General features: G+C 40.6%; 1 protein-coding gene across 9 annotated transcripts in view; it reads left to right on the top strand.

Annotated features, from left to right (window-relative positions):
• NFIA (nuclear factor I A) overlaps positions 1–26,772 on the top strand; it is a 376,913-nt gene that overhangs the window by 67,794 nt on the left and 282,347 nt on the right. Inside the window, exon 3 of one of the 9 annotated variants that reach the window (XM_067006877.1) lies at positions 11,135–11,275. The exons of the other annotated variants lie outside the window; for them this stretch is intronic. Coding sequence (XP_066862978.1) covers positions 11,135–11,190 — 56 coding nt within the window. The 3' untranslated portion in view covers positions 11,191–11,275. Of the gene's footprint in view, positions 1–11,134; positions 11,276–26,772 lie in introns of those variants that run through there. 9 annotated transcript variants of the gene reach the window in all.

Below are 26,772 nucleotides of genomic sequence, written 5' to 3'. Positions count from 1 at the left end.
TGGAAGGGACCTAAGCGACCCTCTCCTCTAAGCCCCATTTTACAGATAAGGAATGTGTATTCTACAAGGTAAAATAGGTTTTGAACAGGGACTATCCTACCTAATGGCTTTTTAATTTGTACTCTCCCTGGAATCTGCACTAATTTGCCATGTTATGATTATGTTCTTATTGTGGGGATTGTATGTGTTTATTAGAGGCCACTGAGATGTAGCACTGGGCATTACTTCTGTGGCAAAGGCATGCGGGTAGTAATCAGTAGTAATGGATTCCATTATTTGGGGGGAGCATTTTACTGACTAGAGAGAATTCATTGCGTTGATGCATTGTGCCACATTTATATTAGACCAGGTAGTCTAAAACGATATTCTCTAAACTGGGATGCTGAAAAATTGTCCAGTCTGGGCAGTTATCCCATCAGTAAGACCTTCCTTTTACTACTGAAAAATACATAGTTTTGTTGAAAGAAACCTTTTCACCAGGTCCCCAGTGCCCTGAATGTGTTTAAATCCCTCACTACTGAAATAGGAGGATTACTACTGCTATCATTGTTCTAAAACAAACTTCCTTTTGGACGATAACAGCAGCGGTAAGTCAGATGTTGAAGAAAGTACCAGCTTAACTTCAGTTTGCTTTAAAAGGGCTTCCTCTTTAATTGACAAGTGTCATGTGTAATAGAGCATGGCAACTCACATAGAAAACCATGGGCCGGGCTTCCTGCTGGGGTTGGAGTTCTTAATGAACATACAACTGAATACACGGAGGCAAAAAATTAAAGCGCCCCAACTGTGGGCCATTCATTCTGTTCATCCTGGCCAACGTGGTGATTAGCACCAGCCACACCGATGGCCAGAGAGCACCCGTATTGGTCATGCGGCTGTTTGGTAGCTGTGAGCTAGGGTGACTGTGGTCTTTCCTAGTGACATACTGAATAACAGCACAGATCCTAGTGTCATATCTAAGGAATAAATATATATTTTTTGTTTTTGTTTTTGTTTTTTAAACATATAGGCTATTTTTGGCATATACCGCTTCACAGAGTGGTGGTTTTCCGGAGCTCTGGCCCACTTGCTAACATTTTGAAGTTCCCTCACTTAGTAATTCCCTTTTCCTTCCCTTCACTCCCCAAAAGAGAACAGAGCCGATTTTTCAGAGGTGATGTTTACAGCAGTTCAACACACTCGAATAAGCACTTAGAATAATGTCAATAGAGGAAGGGGAAAAAAAAGGGCGTATTATTATCAAATTAAGTAATGGATGGGCAGTGATATTTTATTTATTAAAGCTTGTCGGAGTACCATTGGAAACAGAGTACGTTGGTTCTGAAGTGCACAGATTAGAAAGGAATGTTGAGTTTGGAAACGTGGCAGCCTGCAGCACTGTGTATGGTTTAAATTAAACCTTTTTTTGGAAAGCAGAATTGCTCTAGGCCACATTTAAGGGAAAAGCTACAGCAGAGTGAGCTGGCTGTGGTTTTTCTTTTACTCTGTAACCGGCCCACTTTCCCTTGTTTTAACACAGAAAAAAGACTTTGGACTCCTTCAGACCAACCACATAGCTTCTCTGCTGACCACAAAAAGGAAGCTTTGCGTAGAAGCCATAGGATTAATACCCACTGTCTCTTAACCCAACAGAGTGTGAAAACTTTTATAAGAGATTTCTCTGGGCAGGCTGACACTGTAGTTGGACTTGAAGCATTTTAAATCAAGAGCAACTTGGAATTGCATTATGCCACAGTGCTCTGTAAATTGTTATGTGCGATCTCACTGTTAAAAGTTATTTACATGAGTCCCTAGGTTTCAGAGGGATAAACCACTAACAGCTTTGTGTATCTTGAGAAAGAAATACAAGGAGAATTAAAGACAGACCTATGCCAAATTATCTCAGCGTAGGTAGATCACAGTCAATCAGATTTTATCGTTCCTGGGCAAATGGAGACAGTTGGCTCTTGGTGGAAAAGCCTTTTAATCTTTGAAAATAATAAGATTAAGATTGTGGATTCTATTAAGTCACTTGATCAGCTTTATTAAGTCATCACATTATTTTTCAACTAGGTGAGAAAGCTTCCTTTTAATAGATGTGCATCTTTCTAAAATAATTTGTGTGTTGCAGACATGTTATTTAATATTGCTGACCTGCCCAGGGATTATAAATGGCCGTTTCTGTGTCCTGAGTGTTCATTTTAATGATTGGAATCTCACCACCCTGATTAACTCATCATGTGTTTGCACAAAGCCACTGTGAAATGACCAAACAAACAAAAACAAAACAAGAAAACCCTTGTGTGTGTGTATATTTCTGTTCACTCCTCCCAATTCCTAGGATTGATATATTTTAAAAGATGTCATTTGCATTTACCTTTTGCCATGCTGAATTAAACAGCTTTTCACAGGTGCACTGTATCAGCAGTCTGGTTTCTGTTCAACAAAGAATCTCAGTCAAAAGAATTGATTTGAAAAGTTGCAGGGAAAACCCGGCATACATGTTTCAGGACTGTGGTCTTATAGTAACTACTGAGTTAATCCTTGGTTGACGGAGTGTCGCGAGAGGGGTTTCTTGGCTGTCATTAGAGAAATTGGTCTGTGTAACACTTCCTGTGTGTGAAGAAATGCAGTTGTCATCTTGCCTAGACCATTAGAACAGTATTTAAATACTTCCAGTTGTGAGGAGCCTTACGTTTATTGTGGTTATTTTCCCAGGTGTCTTAGAAGCAGCTGTTTTGTGCTTTCCTGAACTTAATAGTTGAAGAATGTGGGAAAGAAATGGCGTACTTTCTGGGTAAAATATTTTAGCCACCCTGGAGTAGTTGCATCTTGATCTTCTTTCATCTGGGTAGAATTCTTCTGTAACTAATTGAATCCATTGATCACTGTCTTGTTTTTTTTCCATCTTCTTCTCAGAGGATTCATTTCATAGGTGTCTATACATCAGTCAAGAAAATGACTATAGAGGAATTACCAAGACTGTTAATAAAGGTAATTTAACCTGGTATAATATATTTTTTTTAAGGCAAAACACTCTTAATTGTCCTTTCCCTGGTGAGAGTTAGCTTCTTAATTAGGCTCTGTTGGAAAACAAGTCAAAATAGGACACTGACCAGTACTTTCAGAGAGGGAGAGAAAAGAGGGACGAAAAGGCATCGATCTTGGAATTAGATGACCTGGTTTCTAGGCCTGTCTATACCAGGGCTTTTCAAACTTTAATGTGCATATGAATCAACTGGGGAGATCGTTAAACTGCAGATTCAGACTCAGTGGGCCTGTGGTGCTCCCTGAGATTCTGCAAGTTTCTCTGCAAGATTCTGACAAGCTTCCCGGGATGTCCATGCTGGCGGACCCCAGACCACACCCCAAATGCCAAGTATCCGTTAGAGCGCTTAACTAACTTTGTGGTTTTGGATACACCTAATGACTCTGCATCTCTGTTTCCTAACCTCTAAAATAGGGAGGTTAATCTTTGCTCTCCCTACCTCATCAGGTTGTTATGAGAATCAAATGAGATAATGTAGATGAAATTTTAAAAGGCTATACAAGTATAAGACACCAAGGATCTTTGTTTATAGATAAAGACATTCTTTGAATACCTTTCCTCGAATCACTGTGAGCTGCTCTGTGATGGGAAGCACCCTGAATTGTGAGAGAGACTGGAATCCTTCCTTCCCTCGCATCCTCTCTGTGCTGCCTTTGGCCAAATCAGTTCACCCTCCTGGAGACCTCTCATTGTCTCATCTTTAAAATAAGGGCTCGGCCTAGATTAGTGGATCTCAAAGTGTGGTCGCAAGACCAGCAGCGTCAGCATCACTTGGAAACTTTCTAGAAATGCAGATTTCCAGTCTAAATTTTGTGTCATCTCCTGTCTCACAGGCAGAGAAGAATTGGGAGTTCCCCAAGGGGTTCACTGAGCATCTGGAAAGGAGGGATGAACAGCCGGGGGTTTAAGCCTCACCTCCCTGGAGGTCAGAATAGATTATTACTGCATTGACTTATACCTTTCTGGCTAATCCCAGCTTTGGGGCTGCTTCAGTGGCCCATGAAAGCTGATTGATACGGAGCAGAACGTGCAGACCCAGGAGGTTTTCGTCCACCCTCCTCTCCTCTCCTGCACCCCTGATGGTTGTCAGCCTAACCCAGCATCATCTTATCTTTTTCAGACTTCTCGAGCACTTTCACAAAGATGATTGCAGTCTATTTGTGTAGGGTAGCTTGGCGTGAGATGAGAGCTGAGAGTAAAATACATGATTTTCTTAAATTCATTTACAGTTAGACTTCACATACCTGCAGTTTGGGGTTTTTTGTTTGTTTGCTTTTACGTTTGGAAATACATCTGAAAATTAAAACAAAAGCATTAACCGGCCTCCAGTTGTCCAAAGTAGATTTTATCAAGTTCAAGCACTAAAGCTCATGATCTTTACGCTCAGAAGAGACCCTCAGTGAAGCCTAGCACTGTCTACACAAGTCTGAATTTTTTTTTACTCCACAGCAGCAAATAAAGCCATAATGGGCAGTTGCTTGAGTCTGGAGAGTAGAGACAAACAAGAGGTGTTAGCTGGCAGCTGAGCAGGGAGGAACGACTTGGAGATACTGTCAAAAGTAGAGCAGGTAGGAGGGCAAGGTAGATAGTAGCTTGAGTCCCTCTCTCTATGTGTATATAGAGATACACATGTATACATATATGTATTTCTTTGTGCAGTATAATAAGTATATATATAGTGCATATGAGTATACCTGTGTGCGTATATATATAAATAAATATATATGGTGTACAAATGTGTATATACGTATAAATATTGTGTTGGCCAAAAATTTCATTCAGGTTTTTCCATTGCATCTTACCAAAAACCTGAATGAACTTTTGGCCAACCCAATATTTGCATTTTATTTTTATATATGCATACACACATATATTCTATATACTAATATTCCCAAATAGTTCTTTGGGTATTTACTGTAATGGAATACTCATGTAACTCACGTTCTTAATATCTTCAGGAACTTATTTTTCTGTACGTAAGAATATCAGTTACCAATTACAGAAGGTTTCTCTTTAAAATAAGTTAATGTAGAAAACAAATAGTCGTTAAGGAGATAAATGTGAGCCCTTTGCCAGTTCATAAAATCATGGACATCTGCAGTTATGAAGAACCTTTTAGATCATTTTATCCAGTGGTTTCAGATTTTCTTTAAGCAGAGATCTTTTCTTCAGAACTAAATTCATGGGGAAGTGTGCGCTCTCTCTCTCTCTCTCCCCCCATATATATATATATATATATATATATATATATATATATAAAATTGAAAAAGTGTGTGGGTACTGGGTCTTGGCTTTGGCCTTTCTATTCTTTGTTCCAGAAGCAGCTTCTGTTGGAATTGACCCCTAGGGCAAGGAATCACCTCGGAAACTTGTTATATGCATATTACGATTCTGTAAGTCAAGGGTAGGGCTTGAGACTCTGCATTTTTAAATTAACTCCGGAGGTGTTAAACATACACTGACCGCAGTTTGAGTAGCAAGTCCCTGGGGGATCTGTGTAGACAGTTGGAAATCCTTCAACCTCTTCATTTTATAAATGTGAAAAGAAAGACTTGGACTTAATAATGCATTGCCAAAAGCCACATGCCTAGTGAGGGTCTTCTGATTTCTGGTAGGTCCTCTGTTCTGTATCCTGCCTGGAAGGCATGGCTGTGTCCTACCCCTTCTGGCTGAATGAGGTAGCCCAGTTACCAGGGTTCCATTGGCTCTACCAGGGCCCTGCACAAACTTACCATCACTATAAACGATGCTGGGAATGCATTCTCTTCCAGTCCACTCTCTGGCCCATGCAAAAGCAGTACTTTGAATCAGACCCCATTTAGGGTGGAACATTCTGATTAGCCAGCAAGGGCTGTTAGGCCAGTTGCCGTGGTGTCTGCTGCCACAGCAGAATGGATAAGCAGTTCTCAGCACCCCCCCAACACAATCCATAAAACTCTTTCAATGCCCCCCCCCTTTTTTTTCTTTGCATGATGTCTAGTGTTTGCAAATGGAAATGGCTGAGGAAAAACAGAGTGAAAGTTTATATAAAATATTTATACCTTAAAGATCTTTTATCTTGTGTCATTCAAGAGATAGAGAAGTGAAAAATGTATTGGGAGTACATTATCAAGAGTACATTATAAATTTAAATCTCAGATTGAATAATACCAGCTGCTAATGTGTGGAGCTTTGGAAATGAGTCACTTTTGAATCTTGAGAATTTACTGTACCAGGGCAGTTATACTTAAGAAGGAAATGCCTTTTGAAAAAGAATTCTATACCGGAATCAAGACTGATACTAATGGGTATTAAAAATCAAATATTTCACATAAGATTCATGTTAGAATGTACTTACATAGGAATGAGATGTAGGATCTCAGAAAGTTTATGGAACGTTTTTCAAAAAAATCAGGTACTTTTGGTTTCATCTTTGTGAAGCAGTGTAACCTGTGGTTAATAGTATGCGTCTTAGAGTCAGGGAGACTTAGATTCAAATTCTTTATCCACTGTTTGTTAGCTATATGATTTTTGGATCAGTTGTTTTCTCTGAGACTGACTTTATTTTTAAAATAAAGGTAATAGTGCTACCTAATATGTGTGGTTTTTTTTTTTTTCAGGATTAAGTGGCATTCTATTTGTACAGCACTTAGCTCATTGCCTAGACTCAGTAAAGTCCCAGTAAATAGTATTAATATCATTATTATCACCATCATATTGTCTTTAGCTCTAACTAATAGTATATTGCTCTCTGGTGACACGGTGTTTTTCTCCCCTCTGTGTAGGTGTGCTTTGAAAGCAAAACCAAAATTGGTGTGTGCCAGTTGAAAAAGTTGGTAGTTGGAAAAAGAAAATGTGTTTTCCTAAGTGAGACTATGATTGTCTATGCCAGATATCCGGATTCTAGGCAGCAAAAAAGAACCATTTTGTTACAATGGAACTTCGTTTCTGTGGTGCATAGTATATATTGTTGTATGCTCTGTGCTGGGGTCTCACATTCAGACTCCTGTAGCAGCAGGAGGAATGAAGTAGGCTGTGGGCAGAGAGCACCCAAGTCCCACTGAAAGCCAGTGAGTCCCATTGAAAGGCCCCTCAGCTTGAGTCAATTGGTGTTGGGTGAAAATCTGGGTGCAGTGTCCCAAATATTATTATTATTATTATTTTAAGAATCCATGGAAATCCACGTTTTCATGTGAATCAAAGGATGTTTTAAATACTGGCAGCTGTGTCTTTGAGAATGCTGTTGGCTGCACGAAACAAAAAACAGTGGTCTCAACACAGATTTATTTTTCTTACAGAGCGATAAGTTCAGAGACGATAGCTAATGCGGGTTTATTTGCTCACTAATGCCAACAAGAGTCCCGGCACTTTCCATTTTTATGCTCTGACATGCTTTATTTGTTGACTTATTTTGTAATTCTTGTCATGTTACAGTTGCCATATGTATGTTCGAGGGAGGATGAGGAGGAGATGGGTCGTGCTAGCCTAATTTGTTCCATTTATCAGGGAAGGAGAAACTGCCCCAGAAGCGACACAGGTGGCATCTCCTTATTCACTGGTTAAAACTGGATCACTCGCTGCAAGGAAATTTGGGGAAGCGAGTGTGCAGCTTGCCAGGGCCTGCAGTGGGCAGCGAGGGGGAGGTTGTAAATGGCTGTGGTGTTTGCCAGGGCACAGTGCCTGCCCCAGCACCCAGCTCAGCAGGAAACCCAGCTGCAGGGCCTGGAGACCCCTCGGCCTCCAGTGTGTATCAGAAATCTCCAGATTTGAGCATTGTGAAGGGAAAGTATTATTTGGGGAAAGGCCAGGGCTTTATTTTTTAATTCAGTTGTTTTGCATTGTATGAGATAGGTCATTGCTAGCAATGAGGAAACTGCTGAGGGAACAAGAATTTATTTAATTTTTAGAAAAGTTTATCTGGATTTTTTGTAGAGGAGTTAGAAGAGAACATACCATTTAATGTTATTTCTGGACGACTACTACATTACAATAAAATCTGTAGATTTCCCTATACATTTTTAAAAAAATTTATGGATAAACTATATTTGTCTTTAACTGTTTTTATTCTAAAACAAGTATATGCTTTATAAATCATTCTATCCTGATTTTGATAACCTTTATCAAAAGAAATCTTTTCTACTTTTTTATTTATCTGTATATTTAACTTAAACACAGGGAAGCTCTTCCAAAATGCTTTATAAAAGCAGCCATGTTAAGCTGATTAAAAGCATGTTTGATATGTATGGATGTAGTTGAAATGCTCCCAAACCAAGTATATATTTAGATAGTTAAACTCAAGAATTATAGAAGTTTAAGATTAAGAACTTAGTCACAGGTAAGCATACACTAAGGAAAATCAAATCCGTTTGACTCCAGCCAATCGACTCATCTGTAATATTTTTGCTTACACTTTTTTGCAGCTTCACTGCTGAGTTAGCTGTTCTCTAACGTCCCTGACAAATTTGGGGAGCCACTGTGTGTACATAAATTGAGAGAAAATATTTCTGCCAATTCAATCCTGATCGTTTCTTCTCAGGGTTATAAAATTTGGGTTTTCATGACCCCAATGTTAATTAAAAAAGAAAAGAAAAGAAAAAACCCAAACAAAGCAACCCCTGATAGTCTGAAGGGGTACTCGTCATTGTAGGAGGGTATTGTAGAGTCTAGGGACTGTGAATTGGCCACCTACTGAGTAACTAGAAGCATGGAAACCAAACTTCACAGCTTTCATATAATTCCAGTGTCTAATCACTTTGTCAGACCCAGCAAGTCAGAGAAATCTCTAATAATACTAGGATAATTAAATACTTCACTAACCATAAGCTCTAAGGTAAAAGGCAAAACTGTTTTTTATTAGGGAAACTTATGCTGAGACAACCTTTTAGAATGATTTAAGGGGGTCAGTAGATAGGTGAACCAGTCCACTATAAATAATATGTTTAAGATTAAAAATACTGCCCAGATGCTGTATCAAAATCTACTTTAGAGTGAAGTTGTAATGAGGGACTATTTTATTTTATTTTTAGAATGGATTTTCTTTTCTTTTTTTACGGCTGTGCCACGTGGCTTGCGGGATCTTAGTTCCCCCACCAGGGATTGAACCCTGGCCCTCGTCAGTGAAAGCACAGAGTCCTAACCACTGGACCGCCAGGGAATTCCCAATGAGGAACTATTTTAGAGACAAGGAAAAGAATAGGAGACTTCTTTGTATGGGAAAATACAGTGCACTTCTGTTTAGTATATACCTATCATGTGAGAGATTCTGTGCCAGATGCATGAAACTTATTATCTACTCCTCAGATCAATCATAGATTGGGTATTGTGACCTGTGTTTCCTCGATGAAGATTCCAAAGCTCTGAGTCCTCCAAGTGACTCACTTGCTTGAGGTACACAGAACATTCTGGAGTTGAGCTTTGAACCCAGCTCTGTGTTCCACACTCACTCTCGTCCCCCTTCATCAGAAGTTCCACCTACGTCGGGCGAGTGAGGAGACAAATAGCAGATGGACTTAAATGTGGGTTAATATACTTAGCAAAGGAACAATCCAAACTACTTACAGGATATGGGCTCTTAGCTACAAATTACACGTCATGAAGGAAACCTGGGGACACTGTGTAGGCTGTCACTCAAGATGACAGCTGCCCATCCCCTAAAGGCAGTCGATCCAGGAACATTTGTTGAGCACTCACTTTGCATGGAGATAGAAAATGTGCTTGCACTTGAAAAACTTAACATCTTTTCTCACAAGACTTTTTTAATGTTGCTGTAGTGAGAAAAGTTCCCTGTAAAAGCTCTCTAAACAGCACATTGGTCTGTATATGGAAAGGAGAGATAAGGGTACCTTCCTTCAGTGCCGTGTACTGATTTGGAGTGTGTTTTGGAAATGAAGACTAGAAGTTAGAATAAGTTTACTTTGATCTAAAGGAGGTATTTTCTTAGTAGAGTCATTATGATATTATTCCCTAGCTATTAAAATTTGCCATCTTGATGCTTGGTTATTCACTGAAAGAAATGAAATATTTATTAAGGTCATATCACTGTTGCATACAGAGGGAGCCACGGAGTGATTTTTATGCCATGCTTTTTGGTAGCAATGTTTCTGCTGGGTTGCATCAACATCTGTAAATTATATTGATTATAATTAAGTCAGTCTCCATTGTCTCTAAGAATTTACATGGTTTAAAAATCAGTCCTTTGGGGCTTCCCTGGTGGCGCAGTGGTTGAGAGTCCGCCTGCCGATGCAGGGGACACGGGTTCGTGTCCCGGTCTGGGAGGATCCCACATGCCGCAGAGCGGCTGGGCCCGTGAGCCATGGCCGCTGAGCCTGCGCGTCCGGAGCCTGTGCTCCGCAACGGGAGAGGCCACAACAGTGAGAGGCCCGCGTAATATAAATAAATAAATAAATAAACAAAAATAAAAATCAGTCCTTTATGTATTCATTTGAAATAGTTTGAAAAAGGATCTTAGTAGAAGGGACAAAGCCGCAACTATTAATCCTGTTATTTCTGTGAGCCAGAGTTATTTCAGTGTTATTTCCAGGGTGTTATTTCCCATTAAAACATTCGCAGGTTTTAGGTGTTATGACCCTTTTAGTTTTCTTTTAATTTCATTTCCTCTGTCTCCAGTCTTTCAAAAGCATGTCACATCTTATCCTTATCTCCAGTAGGTTTCTGGATGTGCCTGGAAAAACCCCTAGCTCAAATCCTAAAGGTTAAATTTCAATGTTGGATGCTCTCCATATATACAGATTTTGATGTAGAAATAAGATTATGAAGATTTCATGCCAATTGATACCTTGCATTTACATGATGGATCAAAGGACTATGGAAGGGCTAATGGGAGAGTGATTGGAGGTTGTGGGGACATTGTCAGGGATTTTTACTAAACGATTCATGTGTTTCTTTATGTATCAGCCAAGTTTGACAAACACATTTCTGTTAAATATTAAGGCGTTAACAATCATACAGGCTTTTGGAATTAACTCATATTGATATATGTGAGGTCTTAACCAATACAAAGACCAAAATTGTAAGACTTTTAACAAATGGTGCTTTTGTGGGAGTGTAAGAATTGACTTAGGATTTCCCTGGTGGCCGCAGTGGTTAAGAATCTGCCTGCCAATGCAGGAGACACGGGTTCCAGCCCTGGTCCGGGAACATCCCACATGCTGCGGAGCAACTAAGCCCGTGCACCACAACTACTGAGCCTGCTCTCTAAAGTCTACAAGCCACAACTACTGAAGCCCGCGTGCCTGGAGCCTGTGCTCCACAGCAAGAGAATCCACCGCAATGAGAAGCCCACACAACGCAATGAAGAGTAGCCTCTGCTCGCCGCAACTAGAGAAAGCCGCGCGCAGCAACGAAGACCCGATGCAGCCAAAAATAAATAAATAAATTTATTTTTTAAAAAAAGAATTGACTTATATTTATATTATTTTTCTACAGCAGCTAATTTCAGGTACATCTACTTCTGCCTAAGTAGATGTTTACTGTGTGTACATGTCTATTATAGGCATATATTGAGAGATATAGTTGGAAAGATAATAGTGTTTGACACAAAAATACTGAAGTAAATTGCACTTTTATTTTTTTAATTTTAAAAATTAAATAAAAATAAAAGAGCACTATTTATAACATAAATTCAAACTAAATACACAGCTGGGTGAGCCTGGAAAAAAATAATTTTTTGAGATCCCTTTACGGAATAGTTTTAGTTTCCCAAACTGGAGATATGTGGAGATTATGGACCCAACATTTTCTGTGGCCATGATTCTTGAAGATAGTCAGTGAAAACTTCTCTTGTTATAGTTCTTTAAAATGACATTAAATTTGTGATATCCTAGGACTAGTGCAAGTCTCTGGGATGGAGGTTACATATCTCTTTTTTTAGAGATTGAGAAATTAAGCCCTGGCTTATAGCAGTTTTGGTGTTTTCTCTAAGCCCAAAGCTTTGATCACAGGTTTTGAAAGCTTAATTATTAATGGCTGTTAAACATTTTTTTTTTTTTTTTACCCACTTATCAGCATTTTCTTTTTTTGCAGCAAGACTAGCTTCCTTTGCTTATGGAAGGCCCCACATTTGTTTAGAAAACAAAGTCTGTCTTATCCTAATTTTGTTGGGGACAAGATGTGGCTACAAAAAACAAAGAACAAACCTGTGACTCTTTTGCTCCTCATATCAGGCCTCTGTTTGGGGGAAGCCTAAACGAATAAAATGGCAACTTGTTAAACTTAGCCCTAACTCTGTTTAAGGAGATCTTTTATTTACAAAATTGAGTCAATTCCTCCCTAAAGGGGAAAAAATAAAAAAGGTAATTCTAGTGCCTCTTTAAAGCTTTTAGATAAATACTCCCAAGTTTTTTTCCCCAAGCTTGAAAAGCAACATAGATAGTCTGAAGCCTGGTTTTTCCAGCTGTGTAAGAAGCACAGAATAGAGGATTCCAACTATTTATCTCCCCACCCCCCCAAACGATTCTGTGTTCCAGTCAAACGTGATTACTTGCTGTGTGTTTCTAGGACACTTTTCACGCTGTGCTTTCTCGGTTTGTCCCTCCAGGAATGCTCTTCTTTGTACCCTCACATCTCTGTCCAAAGGAATCTTGTCTATCCTCAATCTGCATTTTAAGTGCCAATTCTTCCTTGAAGTCTTCATGGACTCCCCAACGGGATGTGGTTATTCTGGAAAGGGGTCCATGCTTTCCAATACAATTCCCTTACCTACCTTGTGGTTGGGCTCCATATTGTTTTTCTGCCTTGCTGTTTAGGTATTTGCATATTTAGTAGTGTTCGGGGGTCAACAGACATTTACTAAATGTCTGCTTTTGCCAGATGTGTATTATTTACTGGAGAAACCAAAGGTTTGAAACATGGCCTGTGATATCAATACCTCTTGGTCTTTTTTTTCCCCAAGTTGGCTCTGAATTCCCGACGGATAGAAGCAGTCTTAGGATTCTTGGGTATCCTCTGAAAATCCTGGCTTCTTGCACATAGTAGCTGCTCAGTAAATCTTCATGGCGTCAAATTGGTTGACTAAATCGGTTTTCTTCTGATTGAATTTGAACAAGAAGGATTAGCTTTTGTCTTTGGGATCCGAATGAAAGCAGTGTTATTTATGCCATTTGCAATTACACTGTGATTTTTTTGTGGTATATAAAGGAAGATGTTCCCGCTACCTCTGCCGTGTACTCTTTGCTCTTTGGGCATTTGCTGTTTTTCTTGGAAGGCGTGGTGACAGCATGGATCAGGCAATCAGAATTTTATCGAGTACTGGTGGATACCATGTTGGCTTCCTCATCCTACCCCATTAAACTACGCTAGGGATCCTCCTGCATAGATAGCTGACTGACTTCAACTTTGGGGCCCTGTCAGCTGTAGTTTTCATCAAGTTTCCAAAGGCATTCATGACCCCAGAGAGGTTAAGTGAATGAGTAAGTTCACACTTGTCTCCCTGAAGGATCTAAAATGTAGGTGGCATTTGGACAGGTTCACAGCTGCGCCAATCCATAGTAGTGTCCCAGAATTTCCTTTTACCTAGATGGGGGAGGAGGAACATCTGTAAATGTGAATCTAGAGTAGAACTGGAGATGACCTCCAAGAAGCTGTAGGGCTTTTGAGCAAATGATGGTGAAGAGCTACATTATTAGGACAGGCCTAGAAACCCAGCTTGCCAGAGAATGGCCCTGGTCATAGCATTTGGCATTTTCCCTGTACTCTAGCCAGTGTAGGATTTCTGGATGTTTAAGACTGTAACCTAACCTGTACTCTTGCCTAAGAGTATCCCCTCACCCCACATTGCCGTCTAAATGACAAGGATGACTATCAGTAATATTTTGAACTTTCCTGCAAAATTGTGTTCTTCATTGAGTGCTCTAGGAAGTATTTCTTTACTTTGGCACTTTAGATGATGGTCTGAGCAGAGCAAAAATTAGTGTCGCTGCCTCTTTAACGGCTGGACACTTATCATCAAGCCCTGTCAACATCAGTGATGGTATGTCACAAAGGTGTTTGGTCTTGATAAGCTTGTGAAGAAGCAGACTTTGTTGTTCTTGTTTTTTTAAAAATTAGCTATTGGACTCTGTTTCAGTTTCATAATAGAAAGAGAGAGAAAAAGACAGAGAAGAGGTATTCTTTCCTAAACAGAAAAGACAGAAAGTTCATAGAAAATAAAGCTAAGTTGCTAACCCACTGTTTACCTTTGCCCTGTGATTGTGTTTGTGTGTGCAAGCACACACGGCTGCTAGTTTGTGTACTTAGCTTAAGGCCTTTGAATGGATACCAGATTGGCTGTGTAACCTTGGAAGATTTATTTGCTCTCTCAATTCCTTTTATTCCCAATCTTTTATCAAACACTGTTTATTATGTTCTCTGAAATTGTTAAATAAAAGGGACTGTGGAAAAAAATGTCAAAATACTGAATTTATCCCAGGCTAAAGGTATTACAGTAGGATGATGGTGTTTAACCTGTCTACTTGAAATAAGAAGCCAAGCAAATGGAAATGTGATATATTTAAGAGGGTGTTTCTTAGAGGGGAAAAAAAAATGTTTGAGGTTCCTTCCTGACTGACACTATTCATTGTATTTTTAATTTAAACATAATTTGAAAGTATGTTTAAAATAACTATAGTGACATTTCTTGTCTAGTTGAACCAAAGGATAATAAGAGATAAATGTTATCTGTAATGCAGGCTACATTGAATCATTAAAAGCCCCATCTTCGTTAAAACACTGAATATATGATTTGGGAGGAGGAGGAGGAGTTCCTTTTTAGGAAAGATTTTTGGTAGGTCTTCTTTACAGAAATGAGGGAAATGCCCTGCTGATCTATTTTGAGAAGCAATAAGAAACTGCACCTCACTGTGGCCACCATGCCGTGGTCCTGTGCTGGTGCGGCTCTTTGCTTTTGCTGGGGAAGGACGACACTGGAAAAGGGCTAGACCCTTCATTCTAAGTTGCTGTCCCCCTTAGGAACTGTGTGCCCTAGTGGAGACAGCAGTATTTGATCCTTGCAAAAGGGAGGATTTCCTGTGCACCCCTTAGGGGATTTCAGGGCTTGGTGCAAAGGGTAATTTCAAAGGATTTACCTTGGCAGCTTTGTCACTGAGTGCGGAGAGAGGAATTTCTGTGATGATTCCAAACTTTCAATAAATGCTAGGGTAGAATCCATAGAGCTCCAAGGACTTCAACCTCCAGGGGAGAAAAGCAGTAATTTATGGATCTCTCTAGAAACTATGGTTGGGTTCTTTTCCCTCTGAACCCAGTCTTCCTTAGTCATGTGACCGGAATTCAATTATCAGTGCCATAAATAATCTTGTGAATGGAAGCAGTGTGTTTGACAGTGAATTTCTGCTTCCTGAAGAGAAAGGAACCTTTAGAAGTTATTAGAAATAATGCTGGACTAGCCATGATTCCGAAGGCGAATGGTCACAGAGGCACAGGATTGGGTCTCCAAAGACAGAGGGTTTTAGATGAGTCAGATGTGTGCTGGGGACGGATGGCATGAAGGTGGGGTTTGTTTTTTTAAATACATATTTAAAGCAGGCTGTATTTAGAAGTTTATTTATAATTGGTTTTAGGATAAAGCCAGCCTGTTGATGCATAACGGAGTTGATCTTTTGGTTCCATTAGCATCTTTGAAATATTTAACAAGAAGCTGAGTTTAGCATATGAGCTCTTTCAACCATTGTTGGAGATGAGGCAGCCCCTATTGGATAATTCCTGCTGTAAAACCAGTAGACATCCCCTTTGTTTTTCCATCTTGCCCCATGCCCTGTGTTCTAGACTAGAGAAGGTCAGCTTTTTATAGTCAGAAGTATGTATGCCTTTGAAAATGGCCATTTCCCGACCTATCCTCAGCCAGTTACAACTTATGTCCTGAAGACAGCAAAGAGTGCTGATTTAATTCATTTTACAACCAGTGTCCTTTCATGGGAGCAAGCAGGCTGGTAAAATTGTTTCAGGAACCAGAACATTTTTCTGGGTTATTTTTAACATAACTTGACCACCCAGCTACACAGGGCTTCGTTCAATTGAGAAAGTCTATTGAATCCAAAAATAATAATTCTTTCTATTTGTCTAGTATTTGCAGTTTTATAAGGAACTTCACATCCATTCTCTCATTTGATTTTTTCCGACAACTCCATGAGGTAGAGAGGGCAGGTATTATCACCTGCAAGTCACAGATGAGGCTTGTGATGAAGCACTGAAACTCAAGTGCTTCTAAGTCCTGCCCAGGGTTTCACAACTAGTAAATGACTGGGACGCGAGCCCCCTAGATTTTATTCTGGCTCAAAGGCCAGTGCTCTTTCCACTGTTTGTTTTGATACCCTTGGAAGGTTCATTGCTCATCTAGGAAAGAAAAATTGGCAGCTCTTGCTGGGGAACACGGAAATCTGCTGGGAGAAACAGATCCGAGAGAGCTGTACTGGCTCAAGAGTAAAATGAGAAAAGACCAAGGGGGTCAGGGGCCTTGGCCACCAGCCCTGGTTCACTCCCTGTGTGATCACGGGCACGTCACTTAACTTCTCCATGCCTGAGAACTCACTTTTAATCTCGCCAAGGATGATCATTTCTAATCTGCCGTAGCCATCCTGCAGGTCTATGGTGAAGATGATAGAGAAGTGATTTCTGTGCGGGGTCCTTGGAAGATACACATTATACATCAGAAAGGTGGTATCACTACATAGGATTTCAGTATTTGAGTTTGAGGTGTGAGGTGGAAAAGCAGTCATTTTCCATTTATAGGGGCCTCAAATCTACCCTCTAGGGAAGAGTAAGGGATTGGTTTATTTGCCCTCAGTCAATTTCTTACTCTTCCTTTATTTCCTTTTTCTCACCTCTCTGGGCGACTGTGAAGATGTCCCTAAGCACTTCCTCTCCGAGGTGACGGCCTGCCTGCCGTGGAAGGAATATCAGATTTACAGCCAGATAGCCCAGCGCCACCACTTTCCAGCTGGGTGACCTTGGACATGAGACTTGACTTCTCTCGGCCTCAGTTTCTGTTCTGTCAAGCAGAGATAAGGGTGGTGTCTAGGGGGATTAGCATGAAGTGAGGTAATGGATACAGAGTGACCGGCACTCAGTATGCTCTCAATAAATATTATTCTGTGTTAGAGATTGATGATTAGGGCAGAGCTGATGAGAGAAGTCGACGGAGAGAGGGATGGCTTTGAGATTTGGCCGTTCTCTCCACTGGAAACACTGTTTGCTGTATTAGCTATCAGACTTCATTGTGCCTCTCATTTTTTTCCCCTCTCAAATGTGAGGTGTCTTCAAGGAAAAGACAACCTAGGAGGTGAGGGCGTTATGCAGACGGAGAGGTCCATGGCTAACGGTACTTGCAGAAGCCTCTCTTCCCAGCCTTCCTCAGATTTGAAACACATGCCCTCTCAGCAGGCCAGGGTAGTTTGCAAAGCTGTGAGAAGGCTTCACCCAGACAGTGCCACGTGTTCAGAAAGCGACACACATACCTACGCACTTCACGAAGCAGATGGCTTCTTTTGTTTTCCATGTGGTCGAAAATGCAATGGATCTTTAACAGAGTGGGTTGGGGGATGCCACACTCTGCTGTGGCTCTGGTACAAGGACAGAGATATGGTACACCCACAGCTTGTAGGAGAATTTGTACTCCTAGTTTTGTCTGGCAGTGGGGTGGGGGAATGAGGAGAAGGAAGTGAGGAATGAAACTGCTGCCTTGTGGTCCAAAATGAGTGAGTAGCCAGGCGTCTGCCCTTTGCATTGAAAACTGAGAAGAAGGGAAGGAGCGTGTTTCTGCCTTTGATCCCACGTGGAAGGGCAAATTGGTTTGGTTCTATTCCATAACCTTTGAGTGCCTGCAATGTGCCAGGCACTGTGGTAGGTGCCTAGGGTATGAGGAAGATAGATAACAGATGTCGTCTTTGAGAAGGTTTGTTTGAGCCACTGTGATGGAGCTGAAGTTATGCTTTGAATTATAAAAGTTAGGATTGGGGGATGAACTTTGGATAGGGGACTGACAAGGAGTAACTTGTTCTTTTGAGGGGCACCCTGGCATGCAGTGAGAAGCACCCTCTGTAGCTGGAACGTGTTTGAGGATTGGTAGTGTCGTAAGTGTGGCCTCCTCCCCAATGTGGGTGTAAAGGGTTTCAAAAAATATATCTCCAGACTTGGAATATATTGGGTATTAACAGACCAGTCCCCAAGACATTATTGATTGTTAACTTTTAAACTAAGCCTTTCTGTGTTGATGTTTATCATTATTTCAAGATTCTGAGAAATGTCGTACAACTACAGATGCGAGGCACCAGGTAGTATTTAGGCATGGTTTTTCTGAATCCTTCTGATACCTTATCTCCTCCCCTGCCTCCCCCTAAAAAAAGACGGTATTAAAAACCCGTGTGACAGAAAGCCTTGTTCTAGTAGGTCAGTATTTATGCAGAGGATTCTCACATTTACTTATTGCTACATGACATTGTAAGTCAGTTATTTCATAGGTAATTACATCTTTATGCGATTACCTTCTGTCAAGTGACTGTTTCCTTCTTAGGTTCCAGTTATATATTCAGTCATTTTCTCACTTATTCATTCAACAATCTATGACACTTACTATGTGCCATGCACGTATTAGGCATGTTTCTGTCTTCAAGGAGCTCACTGCCCAATGAAGAGACAGAAAAGCGAATATAGAAAAGTTTGATCTGTGATAGATTTAAATGCAGAGTATTCCGGGCTATCTTTCTGAGAGAGGTTTCCTCTAAGCTGAGTTTTAGAGGATGAGTGAGTGGAAATTAAGAGGCAGAGGGTTGTTTTGGGGAGGAGATAGAAAGAGTAGCGTGTGTGAAGAGAAGTGGAGAGCTTGGAGAGAGCAGGGTATGTTCCAGCAGTGGTGCCTGGTTCAGCCTGGGGCGTGTGAAGCTGTATGCAACTTTCTAAGGCCATGGCTAACTGCTTTGGCCTCCGAGTGGAAAGCTATGTGGAGGCTGGTGTAGTACTATCACAAGGGCCATAGTGACACCTTCCCAGGTGCTAATAATTTTTCCCCTTTGTAAATTTTGCCATCGTTTTTACTGTAAATGATACTGTTTTAAGTTGGGTTATGAACTTTGCAGGATGAGGGGGGCAGGCATGAATTAGTGAATGGCAGAGGCCTTTAAATCTACCTTTAAAAGTAGTCCTACCGAGTTCCTCTTTTCATCTCAATAGATTCTTAATAGGATAGACATAAAATCATGGATTTTTCTCCCTTCTAATTGCTTACTTTCATTTAAAGCTTTTTTTCATATAAAATGTGTTGATATTAAAAATAACTTATCTCTATTGTAAATACGTAATATCTGCAGTATAGAAAATCTAGAAAAAAAGACATAGGTGAATATTAGAATTAACTCTGCCTTTTTTCTTTTTTTCTTGCATTCCTTCCTTCTATGCATTTAAAAATAAAAGGATCACACTGCAATGAAATAATTTTTAAAAATCCATTTATTCAAGAGATAGTTGTACTGTTACGTTTCCATAGCAAAACAAACCTTTTAAATCCTCTGTAGGGAACTCTGACAATTATTGGGCATACCAAAGCTGGAAAAGCAGAAGTAACTGTATTTCTCCCCATCTATATTTAGTTCTCTATTTATGAGAAAGTTCAAAAGAAGCTTAAGAGGAGTTAGTTCAAGAATAACTTCAAATGCATGTTATAGGGTCAAGTTATTCCAACCTCCTATACTTTCTATATGTATCTTAAACAGTATTTAGTGAATGCATGATGACGGTAATAATAACCCTGATTTTAAAAAAAGTAATATCCGTATAACACCATTTACCTAGTGATGTCATGTACATTATCTCATTTAATTCTTACAACTCACTATTGTTACCACTAATTCTAAAGACCAGATATTGAAGCATGGAGAAAATAACCCTGTGCCGTGATCCTCAGGTGTTTTCTGAATCATTAAAGAGGGTTATATTTTATGTAGTATAGTGTTTATTAGTAAGAATGTTTTGTATCCTCTGTGTGTGTTTTGGAACGCCATGCATTATATACAAGTCTCTTGATTTTTAAGCTAGTCGGACTTCCCTTTCCATAATCCCCCTCCTTGAATTTAAGCCATCCTGAATAAAGAGGAGATTTAATAAACCATCTCTATTATGGGTTCTATAAGACCTTGACATTTGCAAACTTTATTTTCTGTCTTTTGTCCCACACAGTAGCCACTCTTGCAAATCAACCTTGGGAAGTTAGCATTCTTAATGAAGATCTATAGGAGGCTTTCTCCTTAGACTGTAAATCAGCTCTTTCAAGGCACCATTCATCTCTTCCTTTGAGCGCATGAATTGGTATATGGCACCTTGCAAGAGCTCATTTATCTTAACGTTGGTTCCTAGTTACTCTCTCTGTCCACTTCCCCTAGATCGCCAGGGATCAAGACAGAAGTGCAGTAGAGGATGGCTTTGTACTTTAAAAGTTGCCAAGGTCAGCTGAGGTGCCTGTGGCATTGACTTACAGAGAGCTGGTACTGAGTATCACCCATAACTTTTAGGGTGATATCACCCACACCAGCAAAGGAGTTAATTTGCTAAGCATTCGAATTATGCTTGGTTAATTAAAGGTGGCTAGAGGATGGACAAAACAGTAGGAGAAAACGTTTGTTACTGTATCCTACCATTAGACATTTTTTTTCCTCTTTAACATTTGTCCAAATTATATTGGCATCCTTTTGGCTTCATAATTAATTCTATGCTGATGAGAATGATGAACCTTTATGTACCTAAGGCTGTATTCTAGGTGTTTTTACAAATGCTCTATAATATTTTTCTTACAATTCTACCATGATAGAGGAGTCATTATCCTCATTTCTCATATGACGAGTTGATCATTACTGAGATTAAATAACTTGCTGAAGAATACATAATCATAAGGGCAGAATCAGGATTCAAAACCAAGCATCCCCAACATTTGCTTCTGTGACCATCCTCTGGCAAGGCTGCAGATTTATTGGCGTCACCCACTGTTTGAAGGATGCTTCAGACTGTACATAACATTCTGCTAGCAAATTAATCGCGGCAGAATACTGGTATGAGGTTACAGTTAGCAGTGGATGCTGAGGCCAAGCTTACATTGCTAATAGTGCTAATGCTTGTTTTTATAGTTTGGGTTTCCTCACAAGCAGACCCTGAGACAAAGTTTTGGGTGTAAGTAGTTTATTTGGGAGGTGATCCCGGGAAGTGTGGGGAGGAAGTAAGTCCAACAAAAGGCGCCTTAATGAGCAGATTATCCCTGTGAACAGTTGGGCCTCAATCGCTGGGGGTCCCCCACTGAGAGTCCGGAGCACATGCCTCATACTTCTTTCACTGAGGGCCAACTCTTGTCCTTCATGGGTTGAGGTTGTTCCTGGTTACATTAATTCTCCTGCACTTCCAGCCTGTCCCTTTCTGCCCTGTGGACAGAGAAAGCCCCGAGGCAGAGGGCTTTCTGTTTGAATTTGAGACGGGAAAGCTTGTCCACCCCAGCAGTAGGTGACCCCCAGGGTGAGACGGGCAGCATGTGAAAGGCACCAATAGTTTCTCCTACATTTGCTTTTGAAGCCAACACTTGTGCTGATAAGGTGCATCTAGACTGGTCACCCGGACTAGAGGGTTTACACTTCGTATGAGCCAAGCAAGGCAGCAGGGAAGGCAGTGAAGCTGGGATTAGTCCCAAGGGAGGAACTCAGGAATTGGAGTCAGGCAGCCTCAGGCTTTGGTCCCGGTTTCTGCCACTTATTAACTGTGTGCTAGCAAATCACTTAATTTCTTTGAGCCTCAGTTTTATTATCTATAAAGTGGACATAGCTGCCCTACAGGGTCCATAAAAGCCTTTGTAAATTATAAAGCAATATGCAACATTGGTGCCCCTGAGCGAGGCATCTGTTGGAGTGCTATAGGTGCTAGTGGAACTTGGGGCGCAGCTGTTTGCTTTATGTGATGCTCCTGAAGAGTGAGTACCACCTCAGTACCCCCTGGAAGCCTATCCTCAAATATCCTGACACTTTGGAAGTCAAAGGTCAGTGAATTCAAACCTTGTCTAGGCCCCTCCCTCTCAGTGTGGTTTCTGACCACCTGAGAACTGGTAACCCCAGTCCTGCACCAGAGTGAGATTGTATTTGCAGTAGCTCCCTGTGAAGTGCCGATTTCTTTTCTGGGGGAGAGTTGATTTGCATTTGCAACCCTATAGATCAAGCACTGGTTCTTCTAAAGGTCCATCAGCCTTTTTATTTTTTATTTATTTATTTTTATTATTATTATTTTTATTTGCGGTACGCAGGCCTCTCACTGTTGTGGCCTCTCCCCATTGCGGAGCACAGGGTCCAGACGCGCAGGCTCAGCGGCCATGGCTCACGGGCCCAGCCGCTCCGCGGCATATGGGATCTTCCCGGACCGGGGCACGAACCCGTGTCCCCTGCATCGGCAGGCGGACTCTCAACCACTGCGCCACCAGGGAAGCCCCATCATCCTTTTTAGAAGATGTCAGCAAGGCGTTCATCTCGCACACTCTCAGTTTGTTTTTGGTTTCTGACCAGAGGCTGACTCTTCCATGGGTGACTGATGTCAAGTGAATCAGGACTCTCTCCACATGTGATTTTGGCCCTAATATAGCCAAGAACTGCGTGGATGGCTGGGAGCCCACCTTGGTATCCACCCTTCAGTATCCCGTGGCTCCTCGGGAGTCACATTCCAGGAGAACACATGGTCCTGGCTGTACCCCCTCACATCCAGCTCCATGCCCACGACTCTGTGCCCTCACCCCACCCACCCAGTCAGCCCCTGGCTTGAACTCCATCACTCAAGAGGGAATGTTAAAAAAACCCACACCTCTGACTCATGCTTTGATTTTGCGGTCTAAAGAGGCAAAGACGCCGTAAGGAGCTTTTAGGGGCCATCACCATGGAGCCTCTTTATTGCCTAGCAAGAGCCTTAAATGATAATGGGAAACCTCACTATTGATTGGCTGACTCTTAATTCTTCCTCTTTGGGTTTCGAAGTAGAAGTGATGGTCCAGAATATTTATATTACTCATTGGATATATTAAATTAAACATACGAAAGTCCTGAAGCCATTTAAGATGAGGTTGCAGCACTGGTGAATAGGACTTTATTACCAAAAGAGGGAATAGTAGCTTTTAGTTGTGGCTTATCTGGAAAGTATATTGATGATAAGAATGGCTCAGCAGAGGGTTTGGGACTCTCAAAAGGGGCTCAGAGTGTTTCTTTTTAAGAAAGTTCTTCAGGCCCATCCTCCATAAACACCCGGGGCTATGGTGTGATGGAGGGTGTGGTAACAAAGACTTAACTTCTCTCCTGGCTGAAGATAAGCCCTGTTGACATCTCCGCAAAGGCTGTTATTGGGCTGTTAAGGACCAGTGCTTGAGTTCTGGGGTTGCACGTCTCAGAAGAAAATGTCCGCTTTCTATAAGAAACCACATGAAGTACAACCTTACTGGATAGTGTGGGATTTAGAGTATTTATTTCTCTCTCTCTCATCTTAAACCCAGTGGAAATTAGAATGGATGAGAGGATTGGATGATTCTGTTAAATGACTGGTCAGGCATATTAGGGCTACAATTTTTGTTGTAAAAGATTTCAACCCCTGGAAAAAAAATGCAGAGCCTGTGGCAGTGAAATGGTTAACATGACTGCCTCTCTTACAGGTTTCCCCAGATATGCTTACTTGGTGTACAATGGATAATTGTTAGCTCTTGTTATGCAGATGCTGTTGCAGATGGAGTCCTGTACCTGCATGCATAGCAAATGAATTAGACTGGCAATCCCCTTTATAAAGCATAAATATGTAATTTGTTCAGCTGTTGTAATTAAATATGTATGTGTGAAACAGCCACCATTCAGGTCATTAATGATGCGCCATGCCAAATTAGAGCTTACAGACAGTAATGTACATTGTTGTGCAATGAGGGAATTGCAAATAACATAGCTAAGCCTTTCCTAGTAAAGTGATGCATTCAGCAGCTTTAAAAGGAATATTACATTTGTAACATGATTTTTATTTAGAAGGTACTTTTTTGTTCATTGTGAAAGTCTGTAAGATGGAATTACTTTTATCACCAGTTTAGTTTTATTAATGTTTTAACATTTTATCGTACAGATGCCACAGACTTTATTAAACATGCTGCTTGCTGATAAGTCTTAAGTACCTACTTACATATAAAACAGCAGTTGCCCCTGTTTTTCTACATGGTTATGATAGAATTGATGTATCATAGCACCTTGGAATGCCTTGATTATTCCACTGCATTAAAAAAAAAAAACCCTCATAATATTTCAACTCTATTCCCCACTGATAGATAAAGAAATTCCTCTGACAGTAAACAGTATTTTTATTTCCATAGAAATTGAGCTGAGAAAAATGCAGTTATCAAAATATAAACAAATAAAAGTGGTAAATTTGTCTCTTGTGCTTTAATTCCCAATGAATTACTTGTGAATCCAAGGAATTTCCTAAGAAAAGTGTCATCCATGGGTCAGAATGGTTGTTTTTAAAATATTAAGACTCAAAGTTTGTGAAGTTAATGCACTTGGGAAAATTATCGTTCTGTCCTTTTTCTCCTTGGTTTCATCTTACAGTCTTTAAAATACTTGAAGCTGAAATTTAAATATATTAAAACTATTTTTATTTTAAATTCTTTCTGCATTTGTTGCCTACAGACAATCTATTTTTAACATGCATGTTGTTTTGACGGTTGGTACTGAAACTATAAGAGCTAACCATCTTGACCTTTTCTGTCCACCAGGGCAGCAGGAGGAAGCGTCTCAGAGTTAATTCTGTCTTGTTCACAGCTGGGAACAGAACATTCCTTTGTGATCCTCTTGCCCATGATTCGCTGGGATCTCTTGGAAGTCAAACTTGATACCATAAGTCCTGGGCTTCTGAGGTTGAGCACAGATCAACCATACTGACACATTCGGTTAAGAATTAGATTAGACAAGACCTAGGTAGTCGTTAAAGTTTCACAAACAATTGAAAATGGAATTATTTGGTACATTATCTTAGGTTTTTCTTTTTTTTTTACATTATCTTAGTTTTGCAACAAATTCAAATTTAGAAATTTCTTTAAGCCCAAGATCAATCAAGATTCAGGACCTTGAATAATTTTCAAAGTTAGAACTCTAAATTGTGCATGGATGTAAAATTTTCTTTATTTTCAACAAACAGCAAATGTTTCATTTAAGCAAATGTGTATTTTATTTGAAACAGATGAAATCATAACAGCTTGGCTTGCTTTACCTAAATTATTGTTCTATAATATCAAAAATTTTACTTAAAAGAATCTCTTATCCTCATATTCTGATTTTTTTATCCCATTTTCTGTGTACCTTTTCAGTTCAACTAAACAAATATTTCGTTTGCAGCACTGAGGAAAAGTTTGATTCATGCATTATTGTTTATGAAATAGAAATGTTACATGGATGACAGTGATTTAAAAATATGGCGACTTAACTTGGTTGTATTCAGGCTGCCTTTACTGAAAACCGAAAACCATGAAAAGACTTTGCCCTGCTAGCTGCTTGCTTAGCGTAAACTATGAATTCATAACTTTTCTGATAAGATTTTCTTCAAGATCCTTTTCTCATTCAGTCCCTTTATCCCAATTAGAGATCTTAATCTTCTGATGGGCAGCTGCCATTATTTCTACCTGTTTTAGAACTATGGTACCGGTAAAATAGCGTAACTAACGTATGTTTTGGTTTTCGGAGAGAGAATTTGAAGGACGCATGGGTTTATTTAAAATATCCTATTGCAGCTATCTGTCAGAGGTCTCTCCTAATTTATTTTCTTGCAGGAATTTCAAAGATGCTTAAATTCATCAAATGATGATAATTGAGGAATTTAATGATAGAATAGGTAGGGATGAGAATTGGGAGGTGTGCAGGAGTCACTGGACCCGAGAAACGCCCGTGGTTTGGTGAGGTGGGACTGTGTAAAGAGGTCACAGGCCCTGTTGAGGTAGCTTCAAGGAGCGGGCACTTGTTTTGCAGCAATGGTAGCAGGTATATGGGTGGTTTGGCTCATTCAGGCTCCTCTCTCTGGAGGAACACGTGTAAAGCCATCAGCCTGTCTATCGGTCTTTTATTAACTGTGGCAAGTCTGTGCATTAAAGAACATAACCATCACCAAAAGGGTGGGAACAGCCCAGTGGCCAGTGGCCAGGTGCTTTAGGATAACACCGCAGGCAGGCCTGGCCAATCGGATGCGCTCTTCTGCTGGCAGTTGCTCCTTTGGCCACCACGGCAGTAAACACTTTCCCTTGGATGTTGGTTTTCTGTTGTGTCTGGCAGCCACACAGGGCTGCTTGAACTTTAGCCAGAGGCAAATATTTATACATCAGAGTGTGCAGTGTTCAACTGGTCAGGCCTGAGAGGGAAAATGAGAGACCTCCGTGCCTTTTCGCCAAAGAGGATGTGTCCTCCCGCCACCCCCTGCTTCCCCTTCCACAGAGTGACTTGGTGAAGTGGGACCATCCTGGAGGTCGCTGGAGCTCAGGCTGCATGTGCTTCTTTCCCAAACGTATTCAGGCGCAACCTTGGGGGTGTGCTTTCCGAAGGGAGGGTGTCCTGATATTTCTGCCTGCTCCTTTAATTCCTCTTGGAAGGTTTACAGTTAATATTTTCCCTGGAACATTGTCAAGCTTTTGACAGAGCCCGAGTGTATGCCGAACTGTGAAATCGAGCCGGAGAAGCAAGTTGTGAGAAATCTGTTTCTACTCAAATCCGTAAGGTTTCGTGAAAAACAAAAACAAAAAC

The sequence above is a fragment of the Kogia breviceps genome, chromosome 1 (genome assembly GCF_026419965.1).
Source record: "Kogia breviceps isolate mKogBre1 chromosome 1, mKogBre1 haplotype 1, whole genome shotgun sequence".
Lineage (NCBI taxonomy): Eukaryota > Metazoa > Chordata > Mammalia > Artiodactyla > Physeteridae > Kogia > Kogia breviceps.
This window is presented reverse-complemented; position numbering and strand designations above follow the sequence as displayed.